Source organism: Peromyscus californicus, unplaced genomic scaffold (genome assembly GCF_007827085.1).
Source record: "Peromyscus californicus insignis strain IS unplaced genomic scaffold, ASM782708v3 Scaffold_2__1_contigs__length_46816999, whole genome shotgun sequence".
Taxonomy (NCBI): Eukaryota; Metazoa; Chordata; class Mammalia; order Rodentia; family Cricetidae; genus Peromyscus; species Peromyscus californicus.
The window spans coordinates 28,856,776-28,880,982 of NW_026294540.1; the positions used below are offsets into that span (position 1 = coordinate 28,856,776).

The following is a 24,207-nucleotide window of genomic DNA, read 5'->3' on the forward strand; positions in this document are numbered from 1 at the left end:
TTTTTTTTAAATATATATATAAGTTCCTTAGACAGTTGGGTTTTTTATTTTTTTCACTTAAAAAAAAAAAGTCCAAGGGCCAGAGCCGTAGCTCAGTTGGTAGAGAACTCACTTCACTTGATAAAGTCCTGGGTTTGAGCTCCAGCAATGCATAAACTGGGCATGGCTTAATCCCAACACTTAGAAAGGTCAGGAGTTAAAGGCTATTCTTAGTTATAAATGGTTGCCGCTAGCCAGAGCTACATGAAACCCTACTCCCTCTCCTTAAAAAAAATAATGCACCCATCTAGATGCATTACTTAAAATGTCAGTAATGAATCAAAAATTGTATAGACTTATTTTCACACAAAGATGATTGTGCTTACCAGAATAGTTTGTGCTAGAATAGCAAGCAATTCTTCTGCTTTTTTGTTTTGTTTTGAGACAGGGTTTTTCTGTGTAGCCCTGGCTATCCTGGGCTCTGTAGACCAGGCTGGCCTTGAACTCACAGAGATCTGCCTGCCTCTGCCTCCCAAGTGCTGAGATTAAAGGCATGCACCATCACCACCCAGCTCTTTTACTTTTTCTTAGGATTTTATTTTTATTTATGTCTGAATATAGGACTAAGGAAGCTGTACAAAGGCCCTGTATCCCATGGAGCTGGAGTTACATACAGGCAATTGTGAACTGTCAGACATAGGTTCACAACTGCCAGACTTGGGTCCTGTAAAAGAACAGTGTCATATTACTTACTGTTCTATTGCTGTGAAGAGACACCATGACCAAGGCAACTGTTATAAAAGAAAGCATTTAATTGGGGGCTTGCTTACAGTTTTAGAGGTTAGTCCATGATCATCATGACTGGAAGCAGATGGGCACAGAACTGAGCAGAAGGTAAGTAAGAACTTTACATCCTGATCCACAGGCAGCAAGCAGAGAGACAGACAGACACTCCTGGCACGAACTTTTGAAATCTCAAAGCCCACCCTCAGTGACACACCTACTCCAACAAGGCTGCACCTCCTGATCCTTCCCACACAATTCAGTGGGGACTAAACATGCAAATAGATGAGCCCATAGGTGTTATTCTCATTCAAATCACCACAAGCAGTATCCACTCCTATCTGATGAGCCATCTCTCCAACCCAAGAATGATCATTCTTAGGACCGACTGCCTGTTGAGGTGGGGTACAAACATGGGGATTACCCCAAAGACATTGTTTGATTCCTTTTCACCTCTACAGCTTCTCAGTCAACACCGGATTCATCCATTCTTCCATAGTCTCACCTTGGCCCTTGTTAGCTCATTCCAGGACTTTGGTACCAGCCTCACAGTGGGTCTCTGCATTCTTTCTCCTACACTCTTTTTTTCTTCCTACCCACATATATTAGTTACTGTACTGTTGCTCTGGCCAAATAATTGACATAAGTAAAAATGGAGAAAACGTTAATCTTGGCTCACACAAATTCTGGGGCCTTTTTCCCCTCTTCCAAGTTATTCATTTATTGTATAAATTGAGTATTATATGATAAACTGACATTTACCTCTCCAGCTATGGTAACTTAACAGATGAGGTCAGACATTTTAGAATCTGTTTGTGTTGCTTTCACAGCTGTGGATTTTTAGATTTAAACTTGAAGTATAAGACCATCACAGCTACTCCTCTGTCTGTGGCCAGTACACAATTCATTCTACCCGTGACACTCTTAAGAATTGAATACAAGGGGCTGGAGAGATGGCTCAGAGGTTAAGAGCATTGACTGCTCTTCCAGAGGTCCTGAGTTCAATTCCCAGCAACCACATGGTGGCTCACAACCATCTGTAATGAGATCTGGTGCCCTCTTCTGGCCTGCAGTCATACATGCTGTATACATAATAAATAAATAAATTTAAAAAAAAAAAAAAAAAAAGAATTGAATACAGGTTTGAGAGACGGCTCAGTGATGAAGAGCACTTGCTGCGCTTCTACAGGACTTGAGTTTGGTTCCCAGCACTCACATGGGGCAGCTTACAATCACTTGTAACTCTCGTTCTAGGGGATGCCCTCTTCTGGCCTCTGCTGGTACCTGTACACACATGGTGTACACATACACTAATAAATTTTTTTTTTTTTTTTTTTTTTGGTTTTTCGAGACAGGGTTTCTCTGTGTAGCTTTGCGCCTCTCCTGGAACTCACTTGGTAGCCCAGGCTGGCCTCGAACTCACAGAGATCCGCCTGGCTCTGCCTCCCAAGTGCTGGGATTAAAGGCGTGCGCCACCACCGCCCGGCTATAAATTTTAAAAGGTTGAAATACCTTTTAAGAACAGTGAACTATCTCGAAAAACCAAAAAAAAAAAAAAAAAAAAAAAAAAAAAAAAAAAAAAGAACAGTGAACTATCTAGGACAGGCACCAAAACTACATGGAGAAACCTTGTCTCAAAAAAACCAAACCAAACTGTGAACTGGACCGTTTCTGGTCCTGCCATGACTTCAATGACTTAAGGTTTCCACGGTAGGTGGCAGAGGAGATCATTTACTGAAAGGAGTTGATGCTAGTCCCTGGAAGTCCTTGTGATGCTGGAATCTACTCCTTACATCTGAACAGATAAGATCTGAGTAAACAGCGAAACAAAAAATTGCTTTGCCTATTTCACAAATCCACAGCTGATGTCCTTCAATAAACCCAGTTACCTGCTCGGCCTTGCCAGAAGCCAATCCTTGACTCATGAGGCTGAACATAACGGCGGTGGGAATGTGTGGGGAAGGTTATTCACTTCATGGCAACCAGGAAGAAGAGAAAGGGTCTGGGACTAGGTATTCTCTAGGGGTGGCCTTGTCATCCATTTTCTCCAGCTAGGCTTCATCTCCTGAACTTTCCACTATCTCCAAATGGCCCCACCAACTAGAGACCAACCACAACACATGAGCTAATGGGGAGATGTCCTCTCCTATAACATTGTATGTGAATTGTCATACTGACAGCATGTCAAGAGTATTTCTGTGTCTCCTTCCCTGAATGAAAAGCCAAAGTTAATTTTTTTTTATTTATTAATTTCTTATGTGTGTGTCATGAGAGGTCACCTGTAGAGACCAGAGGACAACTTTCAGAAGTTGATTCTCGCCTTCCACTCCCTGGGTCCAAGGGACCAAACTGAGGTTGCTGTTTTAAGGCAAGTGCCTTTTCCTGCTGAGCCATCTCACTGCCCAGAAATCTCAATTCTTTATCATGCCACAGGGTTGGTTGGTTTGTTTTCTTCTTCACTTCTCAGCCCTGCCTCTTGCCCTGTTCTTGCCTCTTGCTTAGCCCTCTTTTCACTTGCTCACAGCCTTCCTCCCCTCCCACAGACCTTGCCTTGAGGATACAAAAGCACCATAGTTACAAGAACACCATGTAACACCTCGGTGGCACCTGCTCTTCCTGAGTGTTCTCCCATTCTACCTACTGAAAGAATTCCTGGGAGAACCTTACTGTATGTTTCTTATTTTGTCGATGAGGATTGAGCCCGGCCTCATGCATGCTAGGCAAGGAGGCTACCACCACGTTGTATCTCCAGTCCCTTATTACTATTGAGGCAGGGTCTTTGCCACAGATGGAGGATGTGCCTTTGAAACGATCCCTCCTGCCTTTGCTGGGCAAGCATCATAGGCCCTGTGATTGTTAGGCAAGCATTCTTAACACCTTGCTGAAGAACCAGCTCCAGCAGATCAGAGAAACTGGAGAGGAGTCTGCAAATGCTAAACACACACACTGGAGGCTTATCTGTGGGGCAAGACTTCATTCTTCATTTTATTTCTCTGTTTCTTCTTCTGTTCTTTTTCTCTTATCCCTTTTATTACCACCTAAGATAAAAATTTCTATGCAAGAAAAGATTACCTCACAACCACAACTTACATAATTTCCAGAAAGTAAAATCTTTACACAAGAAATCATCACATGATCACAAATTTCATGTTTTTTCTTAGAGAACCACAAGTAGTTAAACATTTTTTGTATTAATTTTCCCACCATAACATCTTCACCCCAAAGCAATGATTCTTTTATAACTGATTAAGAAAGTTTTAAGCAAGCCAAGTATATTTCAGCCAGTTCCTTTTGTACTGGCAGGTAGGTGTTTGTGGTTTCAGTGTAGGAGATTTCTATCCTATTTTACTCTACAAAACTTGACTCAAGTGGTCTAGCAAACCATCTATTTTTCCTTTTTTCATTACCTTTTTTTCATTTTCATTATTTAATTTCCTTTCACAACTTTGTTTTTTCAAGGTTTCTACTGGACCCTGTGACTAATTCTATAAGCTATATGACCAAGGAACTCGGGCCTAACCTTGGGTGTGGGGGCATTAGTTTTCTTTGATCATCAGCCTGTTTTCCACAGGCAGAATTCATGGGTCTATAATGCATGAAACCTCCTTGTTCTTATTTTTAATCCTCTGTAAATCTCACATCTAATGAAGGGGAAGGTGACTTCTAGCCTAGTTTTGCCTTTTTAGTATCTCTTAATTGGAGCAATTGGCAGAATAACCTAAACCATTTCCCTAATCATCTTTACTGTCTTAACCACCTGCATCTTTTAGGTTGACTCAGAAAGTCCAATTAAATCATTGATCCAACTATCACTGCTCTTATAAGAATCATCTTCATTATGATCTGCAAGTAAATTACCCAGTGAGGAGTGGGATTTTCCCATGAAGCAATCACACTATACTAGATGCAGTGGGATCATTTCACATAATAATCATACCATGCCGAATACAGCAGGAACATGACAGCAAGTAGGAGAAAGCACAGCAGAAGCAAGAGGCATTCTGGAAACAACCCCCCTGCCCCCGGGACTTTGCCTTTCGAGGGTGCGCCCATCATACCTTTGCTATCTGGTGGGTTGCATTCCATAAACTCCATTGCTGACTGCGGGTCCTCCAACATGGCCACCGACTCAACTTGAGCCCCACCATCCCTACTTGACCTTTTCAGTGAAACCTTTTCTAGTTCACTGCTTCCATCCCTACAAAGTTAATTATTTCCCTCAAAGTGCCTCTGTAGTTACTGCAAGCATTCATCATAGTGCATGTCCTCCATCCATTGGTTTTGTTTGTTTTTGTTTTTCAAGACAGGGTTTCTTTGTGTAGTCCCGGTTGTCCTAGAACTAGCTCTGTAGACCACTGGCTGGCTTTGAACTCACAGAGATCCATCTGCCTCTGTCTCTTGAGTGCTGGAATTAAAGGTGTCCACCACCACCGCCACCGCCCGGCCCATCCATTGGTCTTTATACATCTGATTCCCTCATTGTGGTGGGGTAATTTCCCCCTATAACTTCATACTATCCTACCATAACTATTACTTTCATAGTTGGAAAGAATGATAGAGTGTGTGTGCCTGGAAAATGACAATTTTTTTTCTTTTTCTTTCTAAGAAAAGTTTATTTTGCTCACAGCTTTAGAGGCTAAGAGCCCCAGATTGGGAAGCCTCACTGACCTGACATCTGGTGAAGATCCAATAGCAGTGGTCGAAGCATGTGCGCAAGTGAGAGAAAGCCAGAGTGTGATTCAGGAGTCAAGCTTTCTATTTTAACCACTTCCCCTTGAAATTGCTCAGGAGTCCCATCAAAGTCATTTCAGTCCTTTCTTATGGCAGCTTCTAATGTGACTTAGGGACCCTCCATTAAACCCCAGCTCTTAAACTGCCTAACATCTTCCCTACCCCTCATCCCTGCAGGGATGGAGGAACCCTTAGAGTACCCACTCAAACACAGCCGTTATCAGTGGGTTGGAGAAAGATGCTTGTTAGCTGGGTATCCAATATAGGGCTAACAAGCTCCTGTAAATCAGGAGACAGAGACAAACACCACTGGGCTGCCTAACCTGGGGATGCAGACTTGCCATCCCAACTTCTTAGGAGGTTAGGAAAGGCAGGAGGATCCATGTTCAGTGTCAACCTGAGCAACTTAAAAAGGGCTACATACTTGAGTAGACATTTCTCCAAAAATGTCCCATAGATACATGAAAAATATTTTGTTTTTGACACAGGGTCTCCAATAGTGCAGACCGGACTTCAATGGGGTGGGGATGTGCAAGTGGGGCTGGTTTTGAACTCTTGATCCTCCTGCCTCCACATCCAAAGTGCTGAGATTACAGGAGTGTGTCACCACACTGGCTTGAGAAAAAAAAAAAAAGTTCCAGATCATTGAGGGAAATGTAAATCTAAACCGTCTTGAAAAACAAAAACAAACCAATGGATGGAGGACATGCACTATCATGACAATATTTGGCTATTGTCACAAAAAGATGGCAACAACTATCAGGAGAATTTGGAGAACTTGAGACCTTTGAACATTGGTAATGGGAATTTAACATGGTGAAACTGTATTTTTAAAAAACTTAGAATTAGCATATTTTGCAGAAATCCCTTTTCTGGGACTGAGGAGAGATAATTCTGCGAGGACACCCAAATACATCTTTCCTAAGCTACTGTGAACAGCAAGAAAAAGTCAGTTTTCATTTTCAGTGCTCCACCCCTCCTATTGGCTGGTACATGAAGACTTAGTGTATGTGGCCAATCAGAAAGAAAAAATGCCAAGTTCAGAGAGTGGAAGCTGGGAGCTCTCCTTCAGAAGAGCCTTATCAGGAAGAAGGGTGGTCACGGCACAGGGGTGGGGGTGGGGTGGGACTGAATGGAGAGCATTCAGTTCCCCAGGACATAAAGAATATCAGGACATAGAGGATATTCCTTCTTTTTACAGACTTCTGGGGGAAGGGGGGTTAAGTTCCACAGCCCAGTGGCATGACCTTGCTTACATACCAGGAGCCACAAGGTGAGAGGGCATCAGGGAAAAGGGCGGGCTGAGGAGATGGCTTGGTGGTCAAGAGCATGTGCTGCTCCTGGCAGAGGACCCAACTTAGGTTCCCAGTATCCACATCAGGCAATTCACAACGGCCTGTTAACTCCAGCTCCAGGGGATCCCACACCTCTGGCTTCTACAGGCATCTGCTCTCATGTGTACATACCCACAGAGATACACACATACACATAAATACAATGTTCAGAACAGAGTAAAGTTGGGCAGGTCATGGTGATATATACCTTTAGTGCCAGAACTTAAGAAACAGATCTTTGTGAGTTCGAAACTAGCCTGGTCTACACAGCATAGCAGCCAGGGTTGCATAGTGAGACCCTGTCTCAAACAACAAAATCAACAACAGAGTAAAGTTAAAATTCAATGTTGTCAGGGTTGGAGGGATGGCTTAGTGGTTAAGAGCACATACTGTTCTTACACAGGATCTAAGTTTGGTTTCCAGCACCCATGTTGCAGGGCTCACAGCCATCTTCCCACACCTCTAGCCTGCATAGGCACCTGCACACATGTATACATACCCATGAATGGGCATTAGGGCCCGGGAATATGGGTGTGGGGAAGGAGGTTGCAGCTGCAAGGGAGAGGACTATTGCCAAGGTCACTGCAAGCTTATCGACTCTCCTGTCCATGGAAAGCTGAAGGGAGGTGTAGCCTGACTGCTGTGGTATAGGTAGAGGGTCTGGAACAATCCTTAGGTCTGGCACTCAACGGGAAACTTTCTTGCTCCCCAGTTCTAAGCATATCAAGATGCTTGGTATAATACTTCAGTGATTCCTTTTCAGGAGGTAAAGAACTGTCATAATATGCAGAGAAGCAAGTGGCGAAGGAAGGGGAGTAGCTGGGTTTCTGGACAGCATCGGACAGAAGGAACGGGAGGTGTTTCACCAGTGCAGAGACTGCATTCGGATTTTGCCAGGAAGGATTTAAGGTAATCCTGTTGGGTTTTGACTTCTGGAGTCTTCAGAAGGAAGTTGCTTATGGAGAGTTGATTTTCATAGACATGAGTATAGACAGGGTTGATATAAAACTCACAGGCTTAAAAAAAACGATCCCACTAATGAAAATATGTGTTCACACCAGGTGGTGGTGGTGGCGCATACCTTTAATCCCAGCACTTGGGAGGCAGAGGCAGGTGGATCTCTGTGAGTCTGAGGCCAGCTTGGTCTACAGAGCAAGTTCCAGGACAGCCAGGGTTAGATAGAGAAATTCTGTCTCAAAAAATCATGGCCACACATAGAAAGCTTATCTCAAAAAGAGTGTGTGCTCACTGTCAGGACAGCACAATACAACAGTGCAGACCATTAGGCGGCTACACCCATACTCGCCCATGATTTCATCACACACATTCACAAGCTCCAGACTGGAGGTGGTCGCTCTTTCCTTCCTTCCTCTATCCTCCTCTCCTTTCTTTGACATGGTCTAGCCAGTCTGGAACTCATGATCCTCTCTTTATGAGAGTATACCCCCATGCCTGGCCAATATTTTACCCAAGAGTGTTCAATAACATGGATACTGATAGGTTCAGTGGGTGAGGAGCTTGCCACCAGGTCTGACAACCTGAGTTTGATTCCTGGGACCCATATGCTGGATGGAAGGAGATAATAATTCATTCAAGTTGTCCTCTGGCCTCCACATATGTGCTAGGGCATACACACACTTACATACCCATCCACCCACCTACCCACCCACCCACCCAAAAACTGTAAAAAAAAAAAAAGTGTTGTATAACAACATCATTTATCACAATAATAGTCCTGAGACATTACATGATGCTATACGTTTATTCTGAAACAGACTGTTCAAGGTGGCTCAGTTCTTTACAAACTACAACTGTGGAATATATGTTAAAACAGTTAAACATATTTCAATGTTTCTTCCTTAACTACACTGGACACACATCAGTTTAACTATGCGGAAGGTAATGTCAGCATAGTTCACTAGGGCCTGGAGTGTGAAGAGGGACCCTGCTGGCCGAGGTGACCACTGTGGAGCTCACTGCTGCTCTGCAGACCTCCGCCTGCCCTGTCACTGTGGAGTCCTCCCTCCATGGCATCCTTTGATGACTAGAGCAAAATCTACCACCAAACATCATTGTATTACAGAGCTGCTCTCTAGCACTCACATTCTAATGTTTACAACAAGAACAACAACAGAGGAGGATAGACAGTTACAGTACTTCTCCCTCTCCAGTGTGGACTCTCTGATGTTTGGAAAGGTTGGACTTGCTACAGAAGGTTTTCCCACAGTGGTTACACCAATAGGGCTTTTCGCCAGTATGGATTCTGTGATGCTTATTAAAATTTGAACTATGGTTGAACGCCTTGCCACACTCCTTACACTTATAGGGCTTCTCCCCTGTATGCAGGCGTTGATGGGAACTGAGACCTGCGTGCTGACTAAAACTCTTTCCACACTCGTTACACTGATAGGGTTTCTCCCCTGTGTGGATGCGATAGTGTCGAATGAGGCTGCCCTTCCCACTGAAGGCTTTCCCACAGTCTTTACACTGATAGGGCGCCTCTTCTGTGTGCATCCTTTGATGTTTAAGGAGTTCTGCACTCTGCCCAAAGGCTTTCCCACACTTACAGTCATAGGGCCGGTCCACCAAGTGTGTTCTGTAATGAAGGGTAAGGTTGGAGCTGTGGCTAAAAGCCTTCCCGCACTTTGTGCACACATAAGGCTTCTCCCCAGTATGTGTTCTCCGGTGTTTAGTGAGGTTTGAGCTATTGCTAAAGGCCTTCCCACACTCTGCACATATGTAACGTTTCTCTCCCGGGGCAGGCTTAGCAGACATGGATTCTGCTCCTCTCCTGGAACCTGCATCCTGCAGAGAAGCTCTTGCTCCCCTCTCCCTTCCCAGACTATTGGCCCACTGCCTTTCTGACCTTGACCTGTACTTATTGGCAGCAATCATGGGGATGATGTCCCTTTTGAGTCCGTCTGCATGAGATTCCTCTTCAGAACTTCTCTGCTCATCTGCTGAGTCCTCCTTCTGAGAATTCGATTTCAAACCTGAAAGCAGGTGGGTTAAGGATGCATCAGTTGTTCCTGTTCTGAGGATGCAAGCTGGTACAGGGGAAGCAGGATCACCAAGGGAGGTAGACGGATTTGAAAGGATGATGATGTATGAAACAGCTCTAACAGCAATACAAATGAAGTTACTGTCACATCTAGTTTATGGTACTGTGCGTTCAGAGGGCCCCTGCCCCTAATACCTGTTACATGATTATTTGACAGTTCTTACTATCTAGAAAGGCTGTGATCCCTCCCCACTCCCACCCCCGTATGCTCTGAAGCAGTCTAGAATACACTGGAATATTCTGTCTGTGACTTCACATTTGCTTCTACAAGATACTCAGAGCCAATGTTTGTGAAGGATTTCTGCCTTGGAAGGTTTCTGGGCCATGCAGGTAAAAGAAAGGAGCTCAAGTTTCTACCAGGGTAGACATCAGGTTTCAGTGCTGTGGGTGAGGTTGAGTTCCACTCACGCTCAGACAAACTGGTCAACTCCCCCTTGTCCTGTGCTACTGGCTCAGTCTTCCAGGACAGCACACCTTCTCAGGGGTACATAAGCTTCTTTGAGAACAGTTCCAACTCCTCTCCCTTAAGAGCACTTAAAAGCCTTTTCCCTAAATGGGCATTAAAACCTGAGCCTGAGCCAGGTATAGTGGCACACATCTTTAATCCTAGCACTTGGGAGCAAGAGGCAGGTGGATCTGTCTTTTGAGGCAGCCTAGTCTACATGGTGAGTTCTGGGCCAGCTAAGGTTACATAGAGAGACCAAAACAAAAGACAAAAGCAAATAAACAAAATTACAATCAAGTCAGAACCAACCAACCAGTCCACCAACCAAACAGAAAAAAAAAATCCACAAACACAAACAAAAAAACCCAGCTCATTTCCAGCTCTGGTAACACTTCCTCCTGGTCTTCCACTCTGTGTAGAAAGGACATGTGAATATGCAAAGGGAAGTGTATACAACAGGATTCAATCTATCCTATTGTAATTTTTCCTCCAACTGTCATAATTTTTCTCTTAAGTTTTTACAGTTGACTATAATTCCATTGTGTATATGTACATTTTCTTTATCCACTGATACCCAGGCTGGTTCCACATTTTGGGTATTATGAACAAAGCTACAGTAAAATTAGCCCAGTCTCTGTGATATGCTGACTTAGAACCCTCTAGATATGAAGCTGGGTATAGTGGTACACATCTCAAATCCCAGCACCAGAAGGAAGTAGAAGCAGGACCAAGAGTTCAAGGTCACCCTCCTTTACATAACACTTTTGAAGCCAGTATCCCCCCCATCCCCACTCCCCCAGACAGGGTTTCTTTGTGTGGCCTTGGGTGTCCTAGAACTCACTCTGTAGACCAGGCTGGCTTCGAACTCAGAGATCCTCTTGCCTCTGCCTCCTGAGTGCTGGTATCAAAGGTGTGAGGATCAAAGGCGTGAGCTACCACCACCGGCCAGTGTCCTTTTTTAACCATAAATAAGTAAAACAAACAAATAAATAAAAAAATTGTGTTCGTATGGGTATTTTCCTTGCACATATGAAAGTGTACTGTGTGCATGCCTGGTTCTCATGGAGTCCAGAAAAGGGTGCCAGATCCCCAGAACTGCAGTTCTGGATTGTTTTAAGCTGCTACATGGGTGCTGGGAACTGAATATGGGTCCTCTGCAAAAGCACCAAGTGTTCTTACCTGTCTAGCCATCTCTCCAGTCCCAATTATCCCAGATTTATTTTTATATTTAAGATTTTTAAGATTTATTTTCATTCATGTGTGTAACTGTGTGTCTGCTACATGTATACAGGTGCCCAGAGGCCAGAAGAGGCCACTAGGTCTCTTGAAGTGGGAGTTAACACACAGGCAGTTGTGAGCAGCCTCCTGTGGGGGCCGGACTCAAGCCTCTGTCCTCTGCAACAGCAGGAAGTGCTCTTGTCTACTGAGCCATCTCTCCAGCCCCTAATTTCTAATTACAACTGAAAAGGTACACAGTCTACTGACAATGGTGCCAGGGCCATCAGTCAGGAGCACATGCCTATCAACTGTCTGTGTTCTGCACTCATTTGTGTGGTGCCCTCAAGAACAGGAGTTTGGGTTAGGAGATTGGCTATCCCAGGCTGAATCAAGTTTCAAAGGGTCAGAGTCTCAGAATCCAAAGCAAGGGGGAGGGGGCAGAAGGAGTGTGTGGCACAGAACAGAAAGGGAAGGAAGAGAGCAGACTGGGGTAGGATGGTATTCTAAAAGTGGGGATTGTGGGGGAACACTTTAATCTGCAAGAGGGAGGGTCTTCCTTCTTTTGGGGACAGGGTCTCACTCTGCAGACTCCTGTACCATACTAGGTTTGCAACAGGCCCCCAGGTCCTAGCACAACCGACACCATGATGGAAGTGCCATTCAGGCCTTGGAACCCAGTACACAGCACCACCACCTGCTGAAACAAGAACAAAGACCAGCCCATCAAAGTCCCCAGTGCTGAGGAAGTTCCTAAATGTACTAACCTTGCTTTTTGGCTTCTGGCTAACATTCTTGCTAACTGAAGTGTGTCAACCCAGGATGTGGTTTTTATGCTTAAAAGCACATGCAGAGAAAGGCTAGGGACTGCACTCTGGTCCTGAATACCCAGTTGTTGTGGAGTATTTGTTTAACTATGCAACGATGTGTCGCTGTTTTACCTTGCCTGCCCCTGACTGGTATAATAAAAAGCTGGACAAGGTATAGGCGGGACTTCTGGCAGGGAGAACAAGTAGGAGGAGGAATTTAGACTCAAAGGAAGAAAGAAAAGAGACACCAGGGGCCAACCAGCTAGACACGGAGGAAGCAGTAAAGTAGGACATAGAGAATGAAAGAAAGGCAAAAAGCCCCAAGGCAAAACGTAGATGAATAAAAACAGGTTAAATTAAGTTATAAGAGCTAGTGGGGCTGGAGAGATGGCCCAGTGGTTAAGAGCACTGACTGCTCTTTCAGAGGTCCTGAGTTCAATTCCCAGCACCCACATGACAGCTCACAGCCATCTGTAACTCTAATTCCATGGGATCTGATGCCAATGCACATAAAAGTTAAATAAATTAAAAAAGAGCTAGCAGATAAGCTGAAGCTAAGGCTGAGCCTTCATAGGTCTCCGTGTCTTTATTTTGGGATCTGGTTGGCAGCACAAAGACAATTCCAACTACACCTAGTGTAAGCTGCTGCCAGATAATGAAGACCTTCTCTTGGCTTGAACCATGTCTGAGTGGTCTTCTCTAGTAGACACCTCACAACAGGTAGATCTAGGCTGGCCTCAAACTCATGGCAATCCTCCTGCTTCAGATTTTCAAGTGTTGTGCAAAGTTATATTCTTGGTTTTCTTCACGTATAATGAATTACTCTGGCAGTCCAGGGAAGCCCCCAGGTAAGTTGAAGATTATGAACAACTCTAAACAGTGAAAACTTAAATTAACAGTTTAATTTTCACTTTTCCCGGAGAATATGATTTTGTTGTTTCTTGAGTCAGAGTGTCAGTATATAGCCCAGCCTAGCCTTGAACTCTTCCACCTCGGCCTCTGTGAGTGCCGGATCACAGGGTGTGTGGCACCGTATCTGGCTGGAGAAGGTGGGAATTTTGTTGCTCATTTTTTAGACTTACTTTATGTACATGCATGTTTTGTCTATATGTATGTATGTGCACCATATGTGTGTTTGGTGCCTGAAGAGTCAGAACAAGGAACTGGAGAGTTCCAGATGCTGAGGAGCCACCACGTGGGTGCTGGGAGCTGAACTCAAGTCCTCTGCAAGAATAACAAGCACTCTTAACTGCCACCTCTCTCCAGCCCCTAGAATGTAGCTTTCAACAGACTTAGGCCAGGAGTGATGGTGCACACTTTCAGTCCAGCACTCAGAAGGGACAGGCAAGCAGCTCTGAGTTCTAGGCCAGCCAAGACTGCACACTGGGACCCTGTCTCATTAATAAATAGGAATTACTGAGTGTGTGCAGGCATTTCTGTAACTGCCTGTGTGAAGGTCAGAGGACAACTCCAGAACTCAGTTCTCTCCTTCTATGATGTAGGTTCCAGGGATGGAACTCAGGTCACTGGGCTTTCAGAGCAAGCACTTTAACTGCTGAGCCATCTTGTCAGTCCCTATGATGTACATTTTCAAACAATTATTTTTACTTATGTGCCTGCTTATCTGTATGTGCACCACAAATGTGCAGGTACTGTTGTAGGAATTTAGCAGAATCACTGTATGGGACAGATATTAGAACAAACAGTTGTTTTTTTAGAAGTACTTTGACCTTGAAGAATCCTCGTGGAAAACAGTGATTGTTTCGCTAAGGTGGTACTGTAGCATCCCAGGATTTTGGGCACAAGACGCCTCAGGCATACCGGAGGCTCTTGTCTTATTGTGTACTGCAAAGGATACATAATAAAGGACTAGAGTAATGGCATGTGATGCTCTCCTTCAGTAAGACATGTAAATTAGATTAGGGACCTTGGTATGAGGAAATACTTTATGTAATTTTTAATAAATACATCTTTGTACGACTTTTCGGGGGTTCAGTCCATCAGAAGAGGCTGGACCTTCCTGCTGCCCGATAGGCCTTAAAATTTCATCTTGGGAGTGCCTTCTTTCTTCAACCAACCTGTACACTACTCGGTGCACCCTGACAAGATGCTCTTGGAGAGCAGACCTTAGTAACTAGAGTTATAGACCGTTGTAAGGCACTCAATATGGATGCTAGGAAATGAACGGGGTCCTCTGTAAGAGCAGCCACTGCTCTTAACTGCTGAGCCGTCTCTCCAGCCCCAATACAGTTTTTTGTTTGTTTGGGTTTTTTTGGATAGGATTTCTCTACAAAGCACTGGCTCATTATGTAGAGCAGGCTCGCCTCGAACTTACAGAAATCTCACCTGCTTCTGCCTCCCAAGTACTGGAACTAAAGGTGTACTCCACTATGCCTGATACAGAATATAGTTTTCAACAGGGCTCAAAATTTTGTTTCCAAGAGGGGGTTTCAAGTGTCTAGGACATGGTAAGTAATTCAGGCATTTTCTAAGGGCCATGGCTCTGCTCATGAACAAACCATATCCGTGAAAAATGATAAATACAAGATTTGGAACAATGTGCTATATTTTCATCAACATGTAAATCTAATTAATCTTTGAAAACTTTATTATACCAGGTAAATGAAAGTATATAAGAGCAGAAACAACCTGTAGAAAAATAAGGCTGATATGTAAACCATGATTTGTGGAGATCTGAGGTAGGGAAAGTTAGTTACTCTAATATACTTTTTTTTTAGACAAGGTCTCATAAAACCTAGACTGATCTTGAACTCACCATGTAGCCAAGGATGACCTTGAATCTGAGTGCTGGGGATGGAACCCAGGGCCTCCTGCATGCTAGGTAAGCACTCTATAAACTGAGCTATATTTCCAACCCCTAATTTATTTCTGACCTGTGACATCTGCAGAGATTCAGAACGGAGGCTCCTTGGCCTTTTCCAGACCCAGTCTGTCCGGCTATGTACCCCAGGAAACTGACCCTTAGGCCTAAAGACCTTTCACACCATCGGCTGTGATTGAGTCTGCTAACTGGTACACCAGAAAATGTGTGACAAGAACAATGTGAAAGTGAGGTATCTATCCCATTTTCTCCTCTTTACACAATGGTAGGACCTAGGGCCATGGCTCCTAGCACAGGACTCCTTCCTTCCCTACCAAGGCTCGGCTCTTGTCTGGTTCTGTAATAACAGGTCTTCCTTCTTGGCCCTTCGGGCTCACAGGCAGCAATACCTTTTCACTGTTGTCTAGTTCGGCACTATCCTGGCTCATTCAGCCTGTCCATGTCTCCCAATCAGTGTCACTCCTTTTTAAAACAGCTCACTCCACTCAACCCTCTGCAAGCATGCTGCCCGTCCCAGTGCTGGGAACCTGTCCGAGGCAATCGGGTTTGGGAGGAAAGTGCATGACTTCTGCCTAGGCTGCTCAACCAGTCAGGTCCATCTAGAGTTACAGAGCTCTCTCCTTACCTTGCCGCTTTCTTGGATCCTGAGTGAAAACCTCCTCCTCACCAGTCTCTTGGATGTACAGGGGCCCCCAATACTCATACTTGGGGCTGGCATCTACAGGCTGAGCTTGGGTAGTACTGCTTAAGGACTCCATTGCAGTTCCTGAAGCTGACATCTTCTCCCAAGCCTGCTTCTGTTCATTTGGAGGAGATGAGACCTAGAGACAGTAAGAAATGATGTATGCATAGCTGACTCAAAATGAGAAGAATCTCAAGCAAGCTAAGCAGAACTCTAGGGAAGAAGGGGAAAAATAGCCATCCCACTTGGTTCCCACAGTTACTTCAGGATAAGAGCAGACAACAGGAGGAAACCTGATCTAGCTCCCCAGGAGCTTCTAGCTGGTTAATAATCTTACTGGATGCTGTTGTGTAACAGTTTCTGCCTTCCATCCTACAGGAAGGTAAACAACATAAACTAGCCTCAGGAAGTCCCTGAAACTGACCAGATTCATTAGGCCCCTCCCTGTCAGAGTAAGGAATAAAAGCTGGGCGTCCCTCTGAGACTAGTAGAACAGAGCTGTATAGGAGACCAAGCAAAGCCAAGCTGCAAACAAGATTCTCAGACCAGCTGAGCTGCCTGGACAAAACATTCTCCAACCTGCTAAGCTGCCTGCAGGCTGTGCAGTGTGCTCCAGGTTCCCAGCTTTGTGAGCTGTCACGTATGCTGGGCTCTGGTGATGCAGCTGTCTTGAGTCACTTCTGCTCCTGTAAGTAACCCCTCACCCAAACTTTGATAAGCAACCCCAATAAAACCTATCAGTTCATCAAGCTGGACTTTGGTGGTGTCTGTAGTTTGGTCTGTTGTGGGTTCCCTATCTGGGGTGAGTAGACGTGTGTTGTGTCTCCCCGGGAAAAGCTGCACAAAACAGATGGACAAGCCCTGACTGCTGCCAAGGATGTTATGTCTCCTAGCATCTGATGGCCTCCCGCCCACCTGCAGTCCTGGCTCATCCAGTTCTTGCTCCAGGTCTTCCAGGAGAGTGACGGCCTCCTCTGCACTCTCAGGGCAGTGCTGCTGCACCCAGGCCTGGAGCTCTCGGGGCAGGATGGTCAGGAACTGCTCCAGCACCAGCAGCTCTAGAATCTGCTCCTTGGTGTGGATCTCGGGCTGCAGCCACTCACAGCAGAGCACCCGAAGCTGGCTCAGTGCCTCCCGGGGCCCAGGAGTGTCATGGTACCCAAACTGCCTGAAGCGCTGACGGGATATCTCTAGGTTAGGGCGGCACTTATCCTTCTCTTCATCCTCTTCAGCTTTAAGAGTCGAAGGCCCCATTGGCTCCTGAGGTGGCCTGGGGCCCAGAACTGTGGCCATGCCCACCACCTTGGTCATCACACAGATTCCAGAAAGAGCAGGGTCTGGGGAGCAGACCTGGTACCTCTGGGTTTCTGTTTCTTAAGGGCCACACTTCAAACCTATAAAAACACAGTTGCCATAAAATTATCAAAAAAGTTTTTCTGGTCTTCATCACAGGGGCCACCAGACAACTACCATATAAAAAGTATTGTTCAGAGCTGGTGGGATGGCTCAGTGGATCAAAGTGCTGCTGGGCCTGACCACCCTTGTGATCCACATGGTGGTAGAAGAGAACCAACTTCTCCAAGTTGTTCTCTGACCGCATGTGTACCTCATGGGTGCGCGTGCATGTGTACACACACACACACACACACACACACACACACACACACACGCACACACAATGTATATAAAAAAAAGCATTGTTCAGAAATGATGTTTGCAGGAAAATGGATGGAAGTGGAAATTATGTTCAGCAAGATAAGCCAGACTCACCAAAATAAGCTGAGCGTGCATTCTCTCCTATGCAGAATTTGAAGGGTGGGAGCAGACATGAAAGTAAAAGGGATGTGGAAGGGATAGAGGGAGTGTGAGGGGTACAAGAAAGGGGAACTAAGGACTAAGTATGATTAAAGTAACTATATGTGCTATGGTTGTTTGACTAAGAACGGCCCCTATAGGTTCATATATTTGAAAGCTTAGTCACCAGAGACTGTACTATTTGAAAGGATTAGAAGGATTAGGTGTGGCCTTGTTGGAGGAAGTGTGTCATTGGGGGTGGGCTTTGAGGTTTCAAAAGCCCACAATAGGCCCAGTGTTGCTCCCTCTGCCTACAGATCAGGATATAGCTCTTAGCTACTGGGCCAGTGCCTGCCTGCATGTGGCCATGCTTCCTGCCATGATGATAATGTACTTAACCTCTGAAACTGTAAACAAGCCCCCAATTAAACACTTTCTCTTATAAGAGTTGGCTTGGTCATAATGTCTCTTCACATCAACAGAACAGTGACTAAGAATGTGTGCATGGAAATATCACAATGAAGCCTGTTACTTTGTACCATTAGTACATACGAATTAGAAAAATACATATTGTTCAAAATAATTCTGGAGTCAGCTAAGTCACTTGACGTGAGTTGTGTCCATTTTCCCCCAAAGTGCGGAGTGGCATAATTTAAAAATAGATCTTTGCTCCAAAAACTGTTTCACAATCTTATAGGTACCTTAGTTTCTATGGTTTCAGCAAACTAACTAATACTATCTGAACATAGAAAAGTAGACTAGTCAAATGATTGTGTTTGTCAGCATAAGCATGTACATCCCAGGCTGGAATTAACTAGCTTGTTAAAAAAATAATGGCATATAGGGGCTAGGAAGATAGCTCAGGAGAAGAGTATCTGTCTGGTGGATACAAAGCTTTGGGTTCTACTCCTAGCACCAAATAAATAAATGAATAAAAAAATTAAAACAGAAATAATCCAAGTCTAATTAGGATGCAATTTAAACTTATGACTTTTGTTTCATTTTGTTTTTCGAGACAGGGTTTCTCTGTGTAGCTTTGGAGCCTGTCCTGGATCTCGCTCTGTAGACCAGGCTGGCCTTGAACTCACAGAGATCCACCTGCCTCTGCCTCCCGAGTGCTGGGATTAAAGGCGTGCGCCACCGCCGCCCAGCTTATCTGACTTTTTAAGGAGAACATATTCAATTATTTTTCCTTTTGGGGGTGTGTATACGTGTATAGACAAGTGTACAGATGAACTTTCCTGTGCATGTGTGTATAGATCAGAGGTCAATGTCAGACATCTTCCCCTGTCACTGTTCACCTTATTTATTGTTTGTTTTGAGACAGGGTCTCTCACTGAACCTGGAGCTCATGGCCAGCAAGGCTTGCTGGCTGGCCAGGGAACCCAGGGGTCTGCCTGTCTCGCCCTTCCAGAGCTGAGATTTCAGGCACAAGCAGACATGTATGGGGTTTCACCTGTGCTCAGGTCCTCATGCTTGCACAGAAAGCATTTTACTAACTAAGCCTCTTCCCAAGGCCCATATTCAAGGTTTTATTTAAGTGTCTTTAGCGTTAAAAAAAATTTTAATTTTAAAACCGTGCGTCAATGTGTTTACATTCCCATGTGCACATGAGGGCAGGTACCTGTGGAGGACAGTAGTGGGAACCCCTGGAGCTCCAGACATTTTGTGAACTGCCTAACACAACTGCTGGGAAACAAACTAGGGTCTTCTGCCAAGAGCAGTACATATTCTTTTTTTTCTTTTTTGAGACAGGGTTTCTCTGTGTAGCCCTGGCTGTCCTGGAACTCACTCTATAGACCAGGCTGGCCTCAAACTCAGAGATCCACCTGTCTCTGCCTCCCAAGTGCTAGGATTAAAGGTGTGCCACCACTGCCCATCAAGCAGTACATATTCTTAACCACTGAATCATTTCCCCAGTCCCCATCACCCTTTTTTTGTTTGTTTGTTTTGTTTTTTGAGACAGGGTTTCTGTGTAGCTTTGGAGCCTGTTCTAGGACTTGCTCTGCAGACCAGGCTGGCCTCGAACTCACAGAGACCCGCCTGCCTCTGCCTCCAGAGTGCTGGGATTAAAGGCGTGTGTCACTATCACCGGGCTCCCTTCCCCTTTTTAATTGATCAGTTTTGTGTGTCAGGGTGAGATGTATGCATGCCACAGTATGTATGGAGGTTTTTAAGAGGTCAGAGCTAACTTGCAAGACTCACTTCTCTTCTTCCATCATGTAGGTTCCAGGGACCAAACTCAGGCCATCAGGCTTGGGGACAAGCACCTTTACTGGCTGACCCATCTTTTGTGGCCTTGCTGTTAGATTTTTAACAGAATAATGGGTAGAAAGACAAAAACGAATGTGTGGTATTGTTGTTATTTTCGAGACTGGGTCTCGATGCATAGCCTTGGCTGACCTGGAACTCATAAGCAATTGGCCTGCCTCTCCTTCTGAGCTCTGGGATTAAAGTGGTATCACCGGGGGCTGGAGAGATGGCTCAACGGTTAAGAGCACTGGCTGCTCTTCCAGAGGTCCTGAGTTCAATTCCCAGCACCCACATGGTGGCTCACAACCATCTGTAATGAGATCTGGTGCCCTCTTCTGGCCTGCAGGCATTCATGCAGGCAGAACACTATACATAATAAATAAATAAATAAACAAACAAACAAATAAATAAATCTTTTAAAGAAAAAAGTGGTATCACCGATCCCAGCATGACACATGCTTACAGTTACTTAGTCGGAGAAAATACATATCGCTGAAAAGAAACTGACAGGAAAATTCAACCAAAAAAGGTGATGAAAACAAAAAGACTTAGAAACATTTTTCTTTTAGCTTTTGGACATTTGGTATCTCCCACTTGGTACCCTAGAATATGGGACACTAACTGAACCATCGAATGTGCCTTGCCTTTACTTCAGTCCTGGACTCTAAAAGTCTCTTTAGTAAATTTTTATGGTTGTGATGGGAGAGCATGTCTGCAATCCCAGCATTGTGAGACAGGCCAAAGCCAGAGCCTTGGCTACGGAGTGAGTTGAGGCCATTAGGCCAGCCTGTGAAAAATGTATGCACAGCAAATGCCCTCTCTCAAACACCACTACCACCACCACCACCACCACCACCACCACCACCACCACCACAAAAGGGAGGTAGAGAGAAGAAAATGGTAGGAGATGGGACAGGAGTGAAAGAAATGCTTCCACTTGACTGGCATGTTGTGGGGTTTTTTTGGGCAAGATTTAAAAAAAAAATCTGATAATAAACTATCTTGGCATCCCCCCTCCCCTTCAAAGAAAGTCAGTAATTTCGAATTTGGTTATGCTGAGCTTGCCATTTGGAGATGCCCTCCCTCCCCAAGTCTTGGTTTCTGAAAATTTCTTAAATGTTCATAAAATCAAAGAGCCAGGCAGATGTATGTGAGTTCGAGCCAGCCTGGGCCACAGAGTGAGTTCCAGGACAGGAGCAACGCTACAGAGAAACCCTGTCTCAAAAAACCAAAAAAAAAAAAAAAAAAAGCCAGCCTGGTCGATGAGCAAGTTCCAAGACAGCTAGGGCTATACAAAGAAACCCTGTCTCTACCCCACCCCCCTCCCGAGACAGACCAGGCTGTCCTCGAACTCATATAGATCCGCCTGATTCTGCCTCGAGAATGCTGGGATTAAAGGCGTGTGCCACCACCGCCCGGCAGAAACCCTGTCTTAAAAAACCTTTTGGTTTTACAACAACAAAACCCAAAGCTACCTTAAAGGTTTAACTGGACTGGCAAGATGGCTAGGTGAGTAACGAGGGCAACTTGCTACCAAGTTTGATCCTGGTGTCCACATGATGGAAGGGAAGCACTGATTCATGCAAATTGTCCTTTGACCTACACACACACACACAGCAAATAAAATAAAAATAAGTTTTAACTCTTGCAGTCTACCAGCAGAGGCATGTAGTCTATTCAGGGCAGGCTTTTGGTCACTTCCCAGTTTTGCCCTCCTTTATGCCAAATCTGCAAAGTTTATATACCCCTCTTTATCAGCCTCAAACTCATTCTGTACAAGGCGAGGTATACATAAATCAAAGTATCACAGATTGCAGCAAGTAAACAGCAATTACTACCTAGTGGTAGATAAAGCCTTTAAGACAGTCTGTACTTGGAAACTCCAAGCTGAAGACGTGGTGACACACACCTGTTAACTACAGCACTGGGGATAGCAGAGACAGGAGGATGACCAATTATACGCCAGCCTGGGCTATACAGCAAGACCCTGTCTCAAACCGAGCAAACTTATTTTCGAAAAACTTCTAGGCAAGCCAATAATTTTTGAGGAGCATAACTGCGGGGCGGATCTAATTGCTAAGAAAGGATCCTTTAGAGCGAGCCAAATTCTGCATCATTTCAATAGCCCTGGACCAATACTCAGTTTCTCCTCAGAAGCCTTCCAGCATTTGAAAAACAACTTTTGTGCCTGTTAATCTTCTGTTCAGTTTTTCAGTTGTCCCCCTTCAACACAGATTTCCAAGCATGTCAACCTACTAAATAAATCACCTTCCTCTCCTATACTCTACTTACAAACGATCCTCTAAAAATCTTTCCAAACTTAAGCAGATCCCTGTTCTGTGCTCACAAAGCCTAACGGGACTATTTCCCCGCCTGGACTAGACATTAACCAAGATTAATGAGATTCGGGTTTTCACACAATGTTCCTAACCTCAGGCTTGTTCGTAACAATTAATCCCGAGTTTAAATCTCTGGGCGAGAGCTAGGGAAAAAAGAAGGCAGTTTCCTTCGGATAACATAAGAGCTCAGCTGAAGGAGCTCACAGAAAAAGCGATTCCGGAAGCAAAAGAAACAAGGTTTTGTTCGAGAAAGCCCTTGGAGGGTGGAAAAGGCTTTCCGTAGAACGGCGCCTCCAGCAGCTGGGCGGGGCCGCTCCTCCCTAGGCAACCTCCCAGAACCACCATGGACGAATCCCCGGAACCAGAACCACAGCTGCTAAACCCGTTCCTCCCTCTCGAAACCTTTCGGCCAACGCTCCTTTTCCCGGCCGCTAGGCTAACCCGGGACTCGCAGGCTCACCGTGACTCAGAACCGCTTCGGAGTCTGGAACCCGCACAGCCGCTGAACAACGGCGCAGCCGGAAGTGCGTCAGGACCCCGCCCCGCGGGAGGGGGCGCAGTCGCCCCTCTAGAAATCCGGGAATTCTCTGTATCCTCATTGAGCCGACACTGGAGCTGTCCTGGACTTGATCTGTCCGGTCCCCACCCCCACCCCCCTTTTTTTTCTATTTCTTTTTTTGTTCTCTCCCTCTCCCCTCCCCCCCCCCCTCTCCCTTTTGTTTTCCTTTTTTTGTTTTTGAGACAAACATCTCATTATGTAGCTGTCTGGCCTGGAACTCTCTGTATACCAGGCTGGCCTCAAACTCAAAAGGATCCTGCCTCTCGCTCAATGAGTAAAGAAAGAGCTTGCTATATATACAAGCGTAAGGACCTAAGTTTGGATTTCTAGTACCATATAAAAAGCCTGTGATACATTACATGCCTGTAATCCCAGTACTGGGAGGATCCCTGGGGCCTGCTCAAAAAAAAAGGTAGAGAAGCAACTGAAGAAGACACTTGACATCAACCTCTGGCCTTTACGTGTATGCGCACACACTTGTGTACATGAGCACAAACAGAGAACAATCTGCCTGAGCTCTTCTTCACATGTGAAGAAACCAGTGTCTCGACAGATCAGATCCAGTGCATACTGGAGTGTGGACAGTAAAGCTGAGAGTAGAATTCGATTCTCTAATTGTGCATGTTTGTTATTTCACCACAGATTTTTTTTTTCCGGTGCTGAGTATGGTACCCAGTGCCTTAGGTGTGCTAGTGCTCCATCATCAAGCTGTTTCCCTGGCTCTGAAGAGATGTTTAAAAATATATAACACTAGAGCTGGATGTGGTGGCACACACCTGCCATCCCAACACTGGGAGCTGCAGGCTGGGTGATCAGGAGTTTAACGTCATTCTCAGCTACCTATTCCAGGCCAGCTTGGCCTTCATGAGACTCTGTGTCAAAAAGAAAGAAAGAAAGAAGAGAGAGAGAGAGAGAGAGAGAGAGAGAGAGAGAGAGAGAGAGAGAGAGAGAGAGAGACAGAAAGAAAGAGAAAGGAAAAGAAGTTAGCAGACAAGACAAAATTATGAGATAAGTTGTCCATTTACATCATGTTAAATCAAGTAATTTTATGATGATCTATGCTTTTTCCATTAATATAACCATGACCATATAATGAGAAAGGAAACAAGGGAAAATTAGTCACTGTGGTGTAGGGCTCTCTGTGGTTTGCCACATGCATGTCTTTTTCAGAAATATATTGATTTCCAATGAGTTCACTGGACAAATACTTCTCAAAAATGTGCTCTATATTGTGGTGGGCCCCAAAACGACTTGACTACACAGCTGCCATGACAGGCTTAGAAGCCCAGACACAGCTTCTGGCAGGCAATACCTGGACCCAGGAATAGCCATAAGCTGACCCCATCCAGTGGGGCCTGCATCTAAGAGGAAATACCTAACA

General features: G+C 45.0%; 1 protein-coding gene across 3 annotated transcripts; it reads right to left on the minus strand.

Moving 5' to 3' along the window:
* Positions 1–8,575: 8,575 nt before the first annotated feature.
* Positions 8,576–22,858, minus strand: Zscan21 (zinc finger and SCAN domain containing 21). 3 transcript variants are annotated; one of them, XM_052754140.1, is made up of 4 exons: positions 22,728–22,858; positions 16,797–17,275; positions 15,825–16,020; positions 8,576–9,820 (listed from the first exon to the last, which is right to left on the minus strand). In XM_052754140.1, exons 2-4 carry the CDS (start codon positions 17,190–17,192, stop codon positions 8,976–8,978), a joined length of 1,437 nt encoding a protein of 478 aa, XP_052610100.1. In that variant the 5' UTR covers positions 17,193–17,275; positions 22,728–22,858; the 3' UTR covers positions 8,576–8,975. The 3 variants fall into 3 exon arrangements, with proteins under 3 accessions (XP_052610100.1, XP_052610103.1, XP_052610102.1); XM_052754143.1 differs by lacking the exon at positions 22,728–22,858 and having other exon boundaries at positions 8,576–9,511; positions 9,615–9,820; positions 16,797–21,140; XM_052754142.1 differs by lacking the exon at positions 22,728–22,858 and having other exon boundaries at positions 16,797–21,137.
* Between the last annotated feature and the right edge of the window lie 1,349 nt (positions 22,859–24,207).

Coding starts and splice junctions, on each gene's coding strand:
- Zscan21 (XM_052754140.1), bottom strand. CDS start 17,192: ATGACCAAGGTGGTGGGCATGGCCACAGTTCTGGGCCCCAGGCCACCT. Junction 16,021..16,796: donor TGGATGAGCCAGGACTGCAG/GTGGGCGGGAGG, acceptor TACTGTCTCTAG/GTCTCATCTCCTCCAAATGA. Junction 9,821..15,824: donor GGATCCAAGAAAGCGGCAAG/GTAAGGAGAGAG, acceptor ACCTGCTTTCAG/GTTTGAAATCGAATTCTCAG.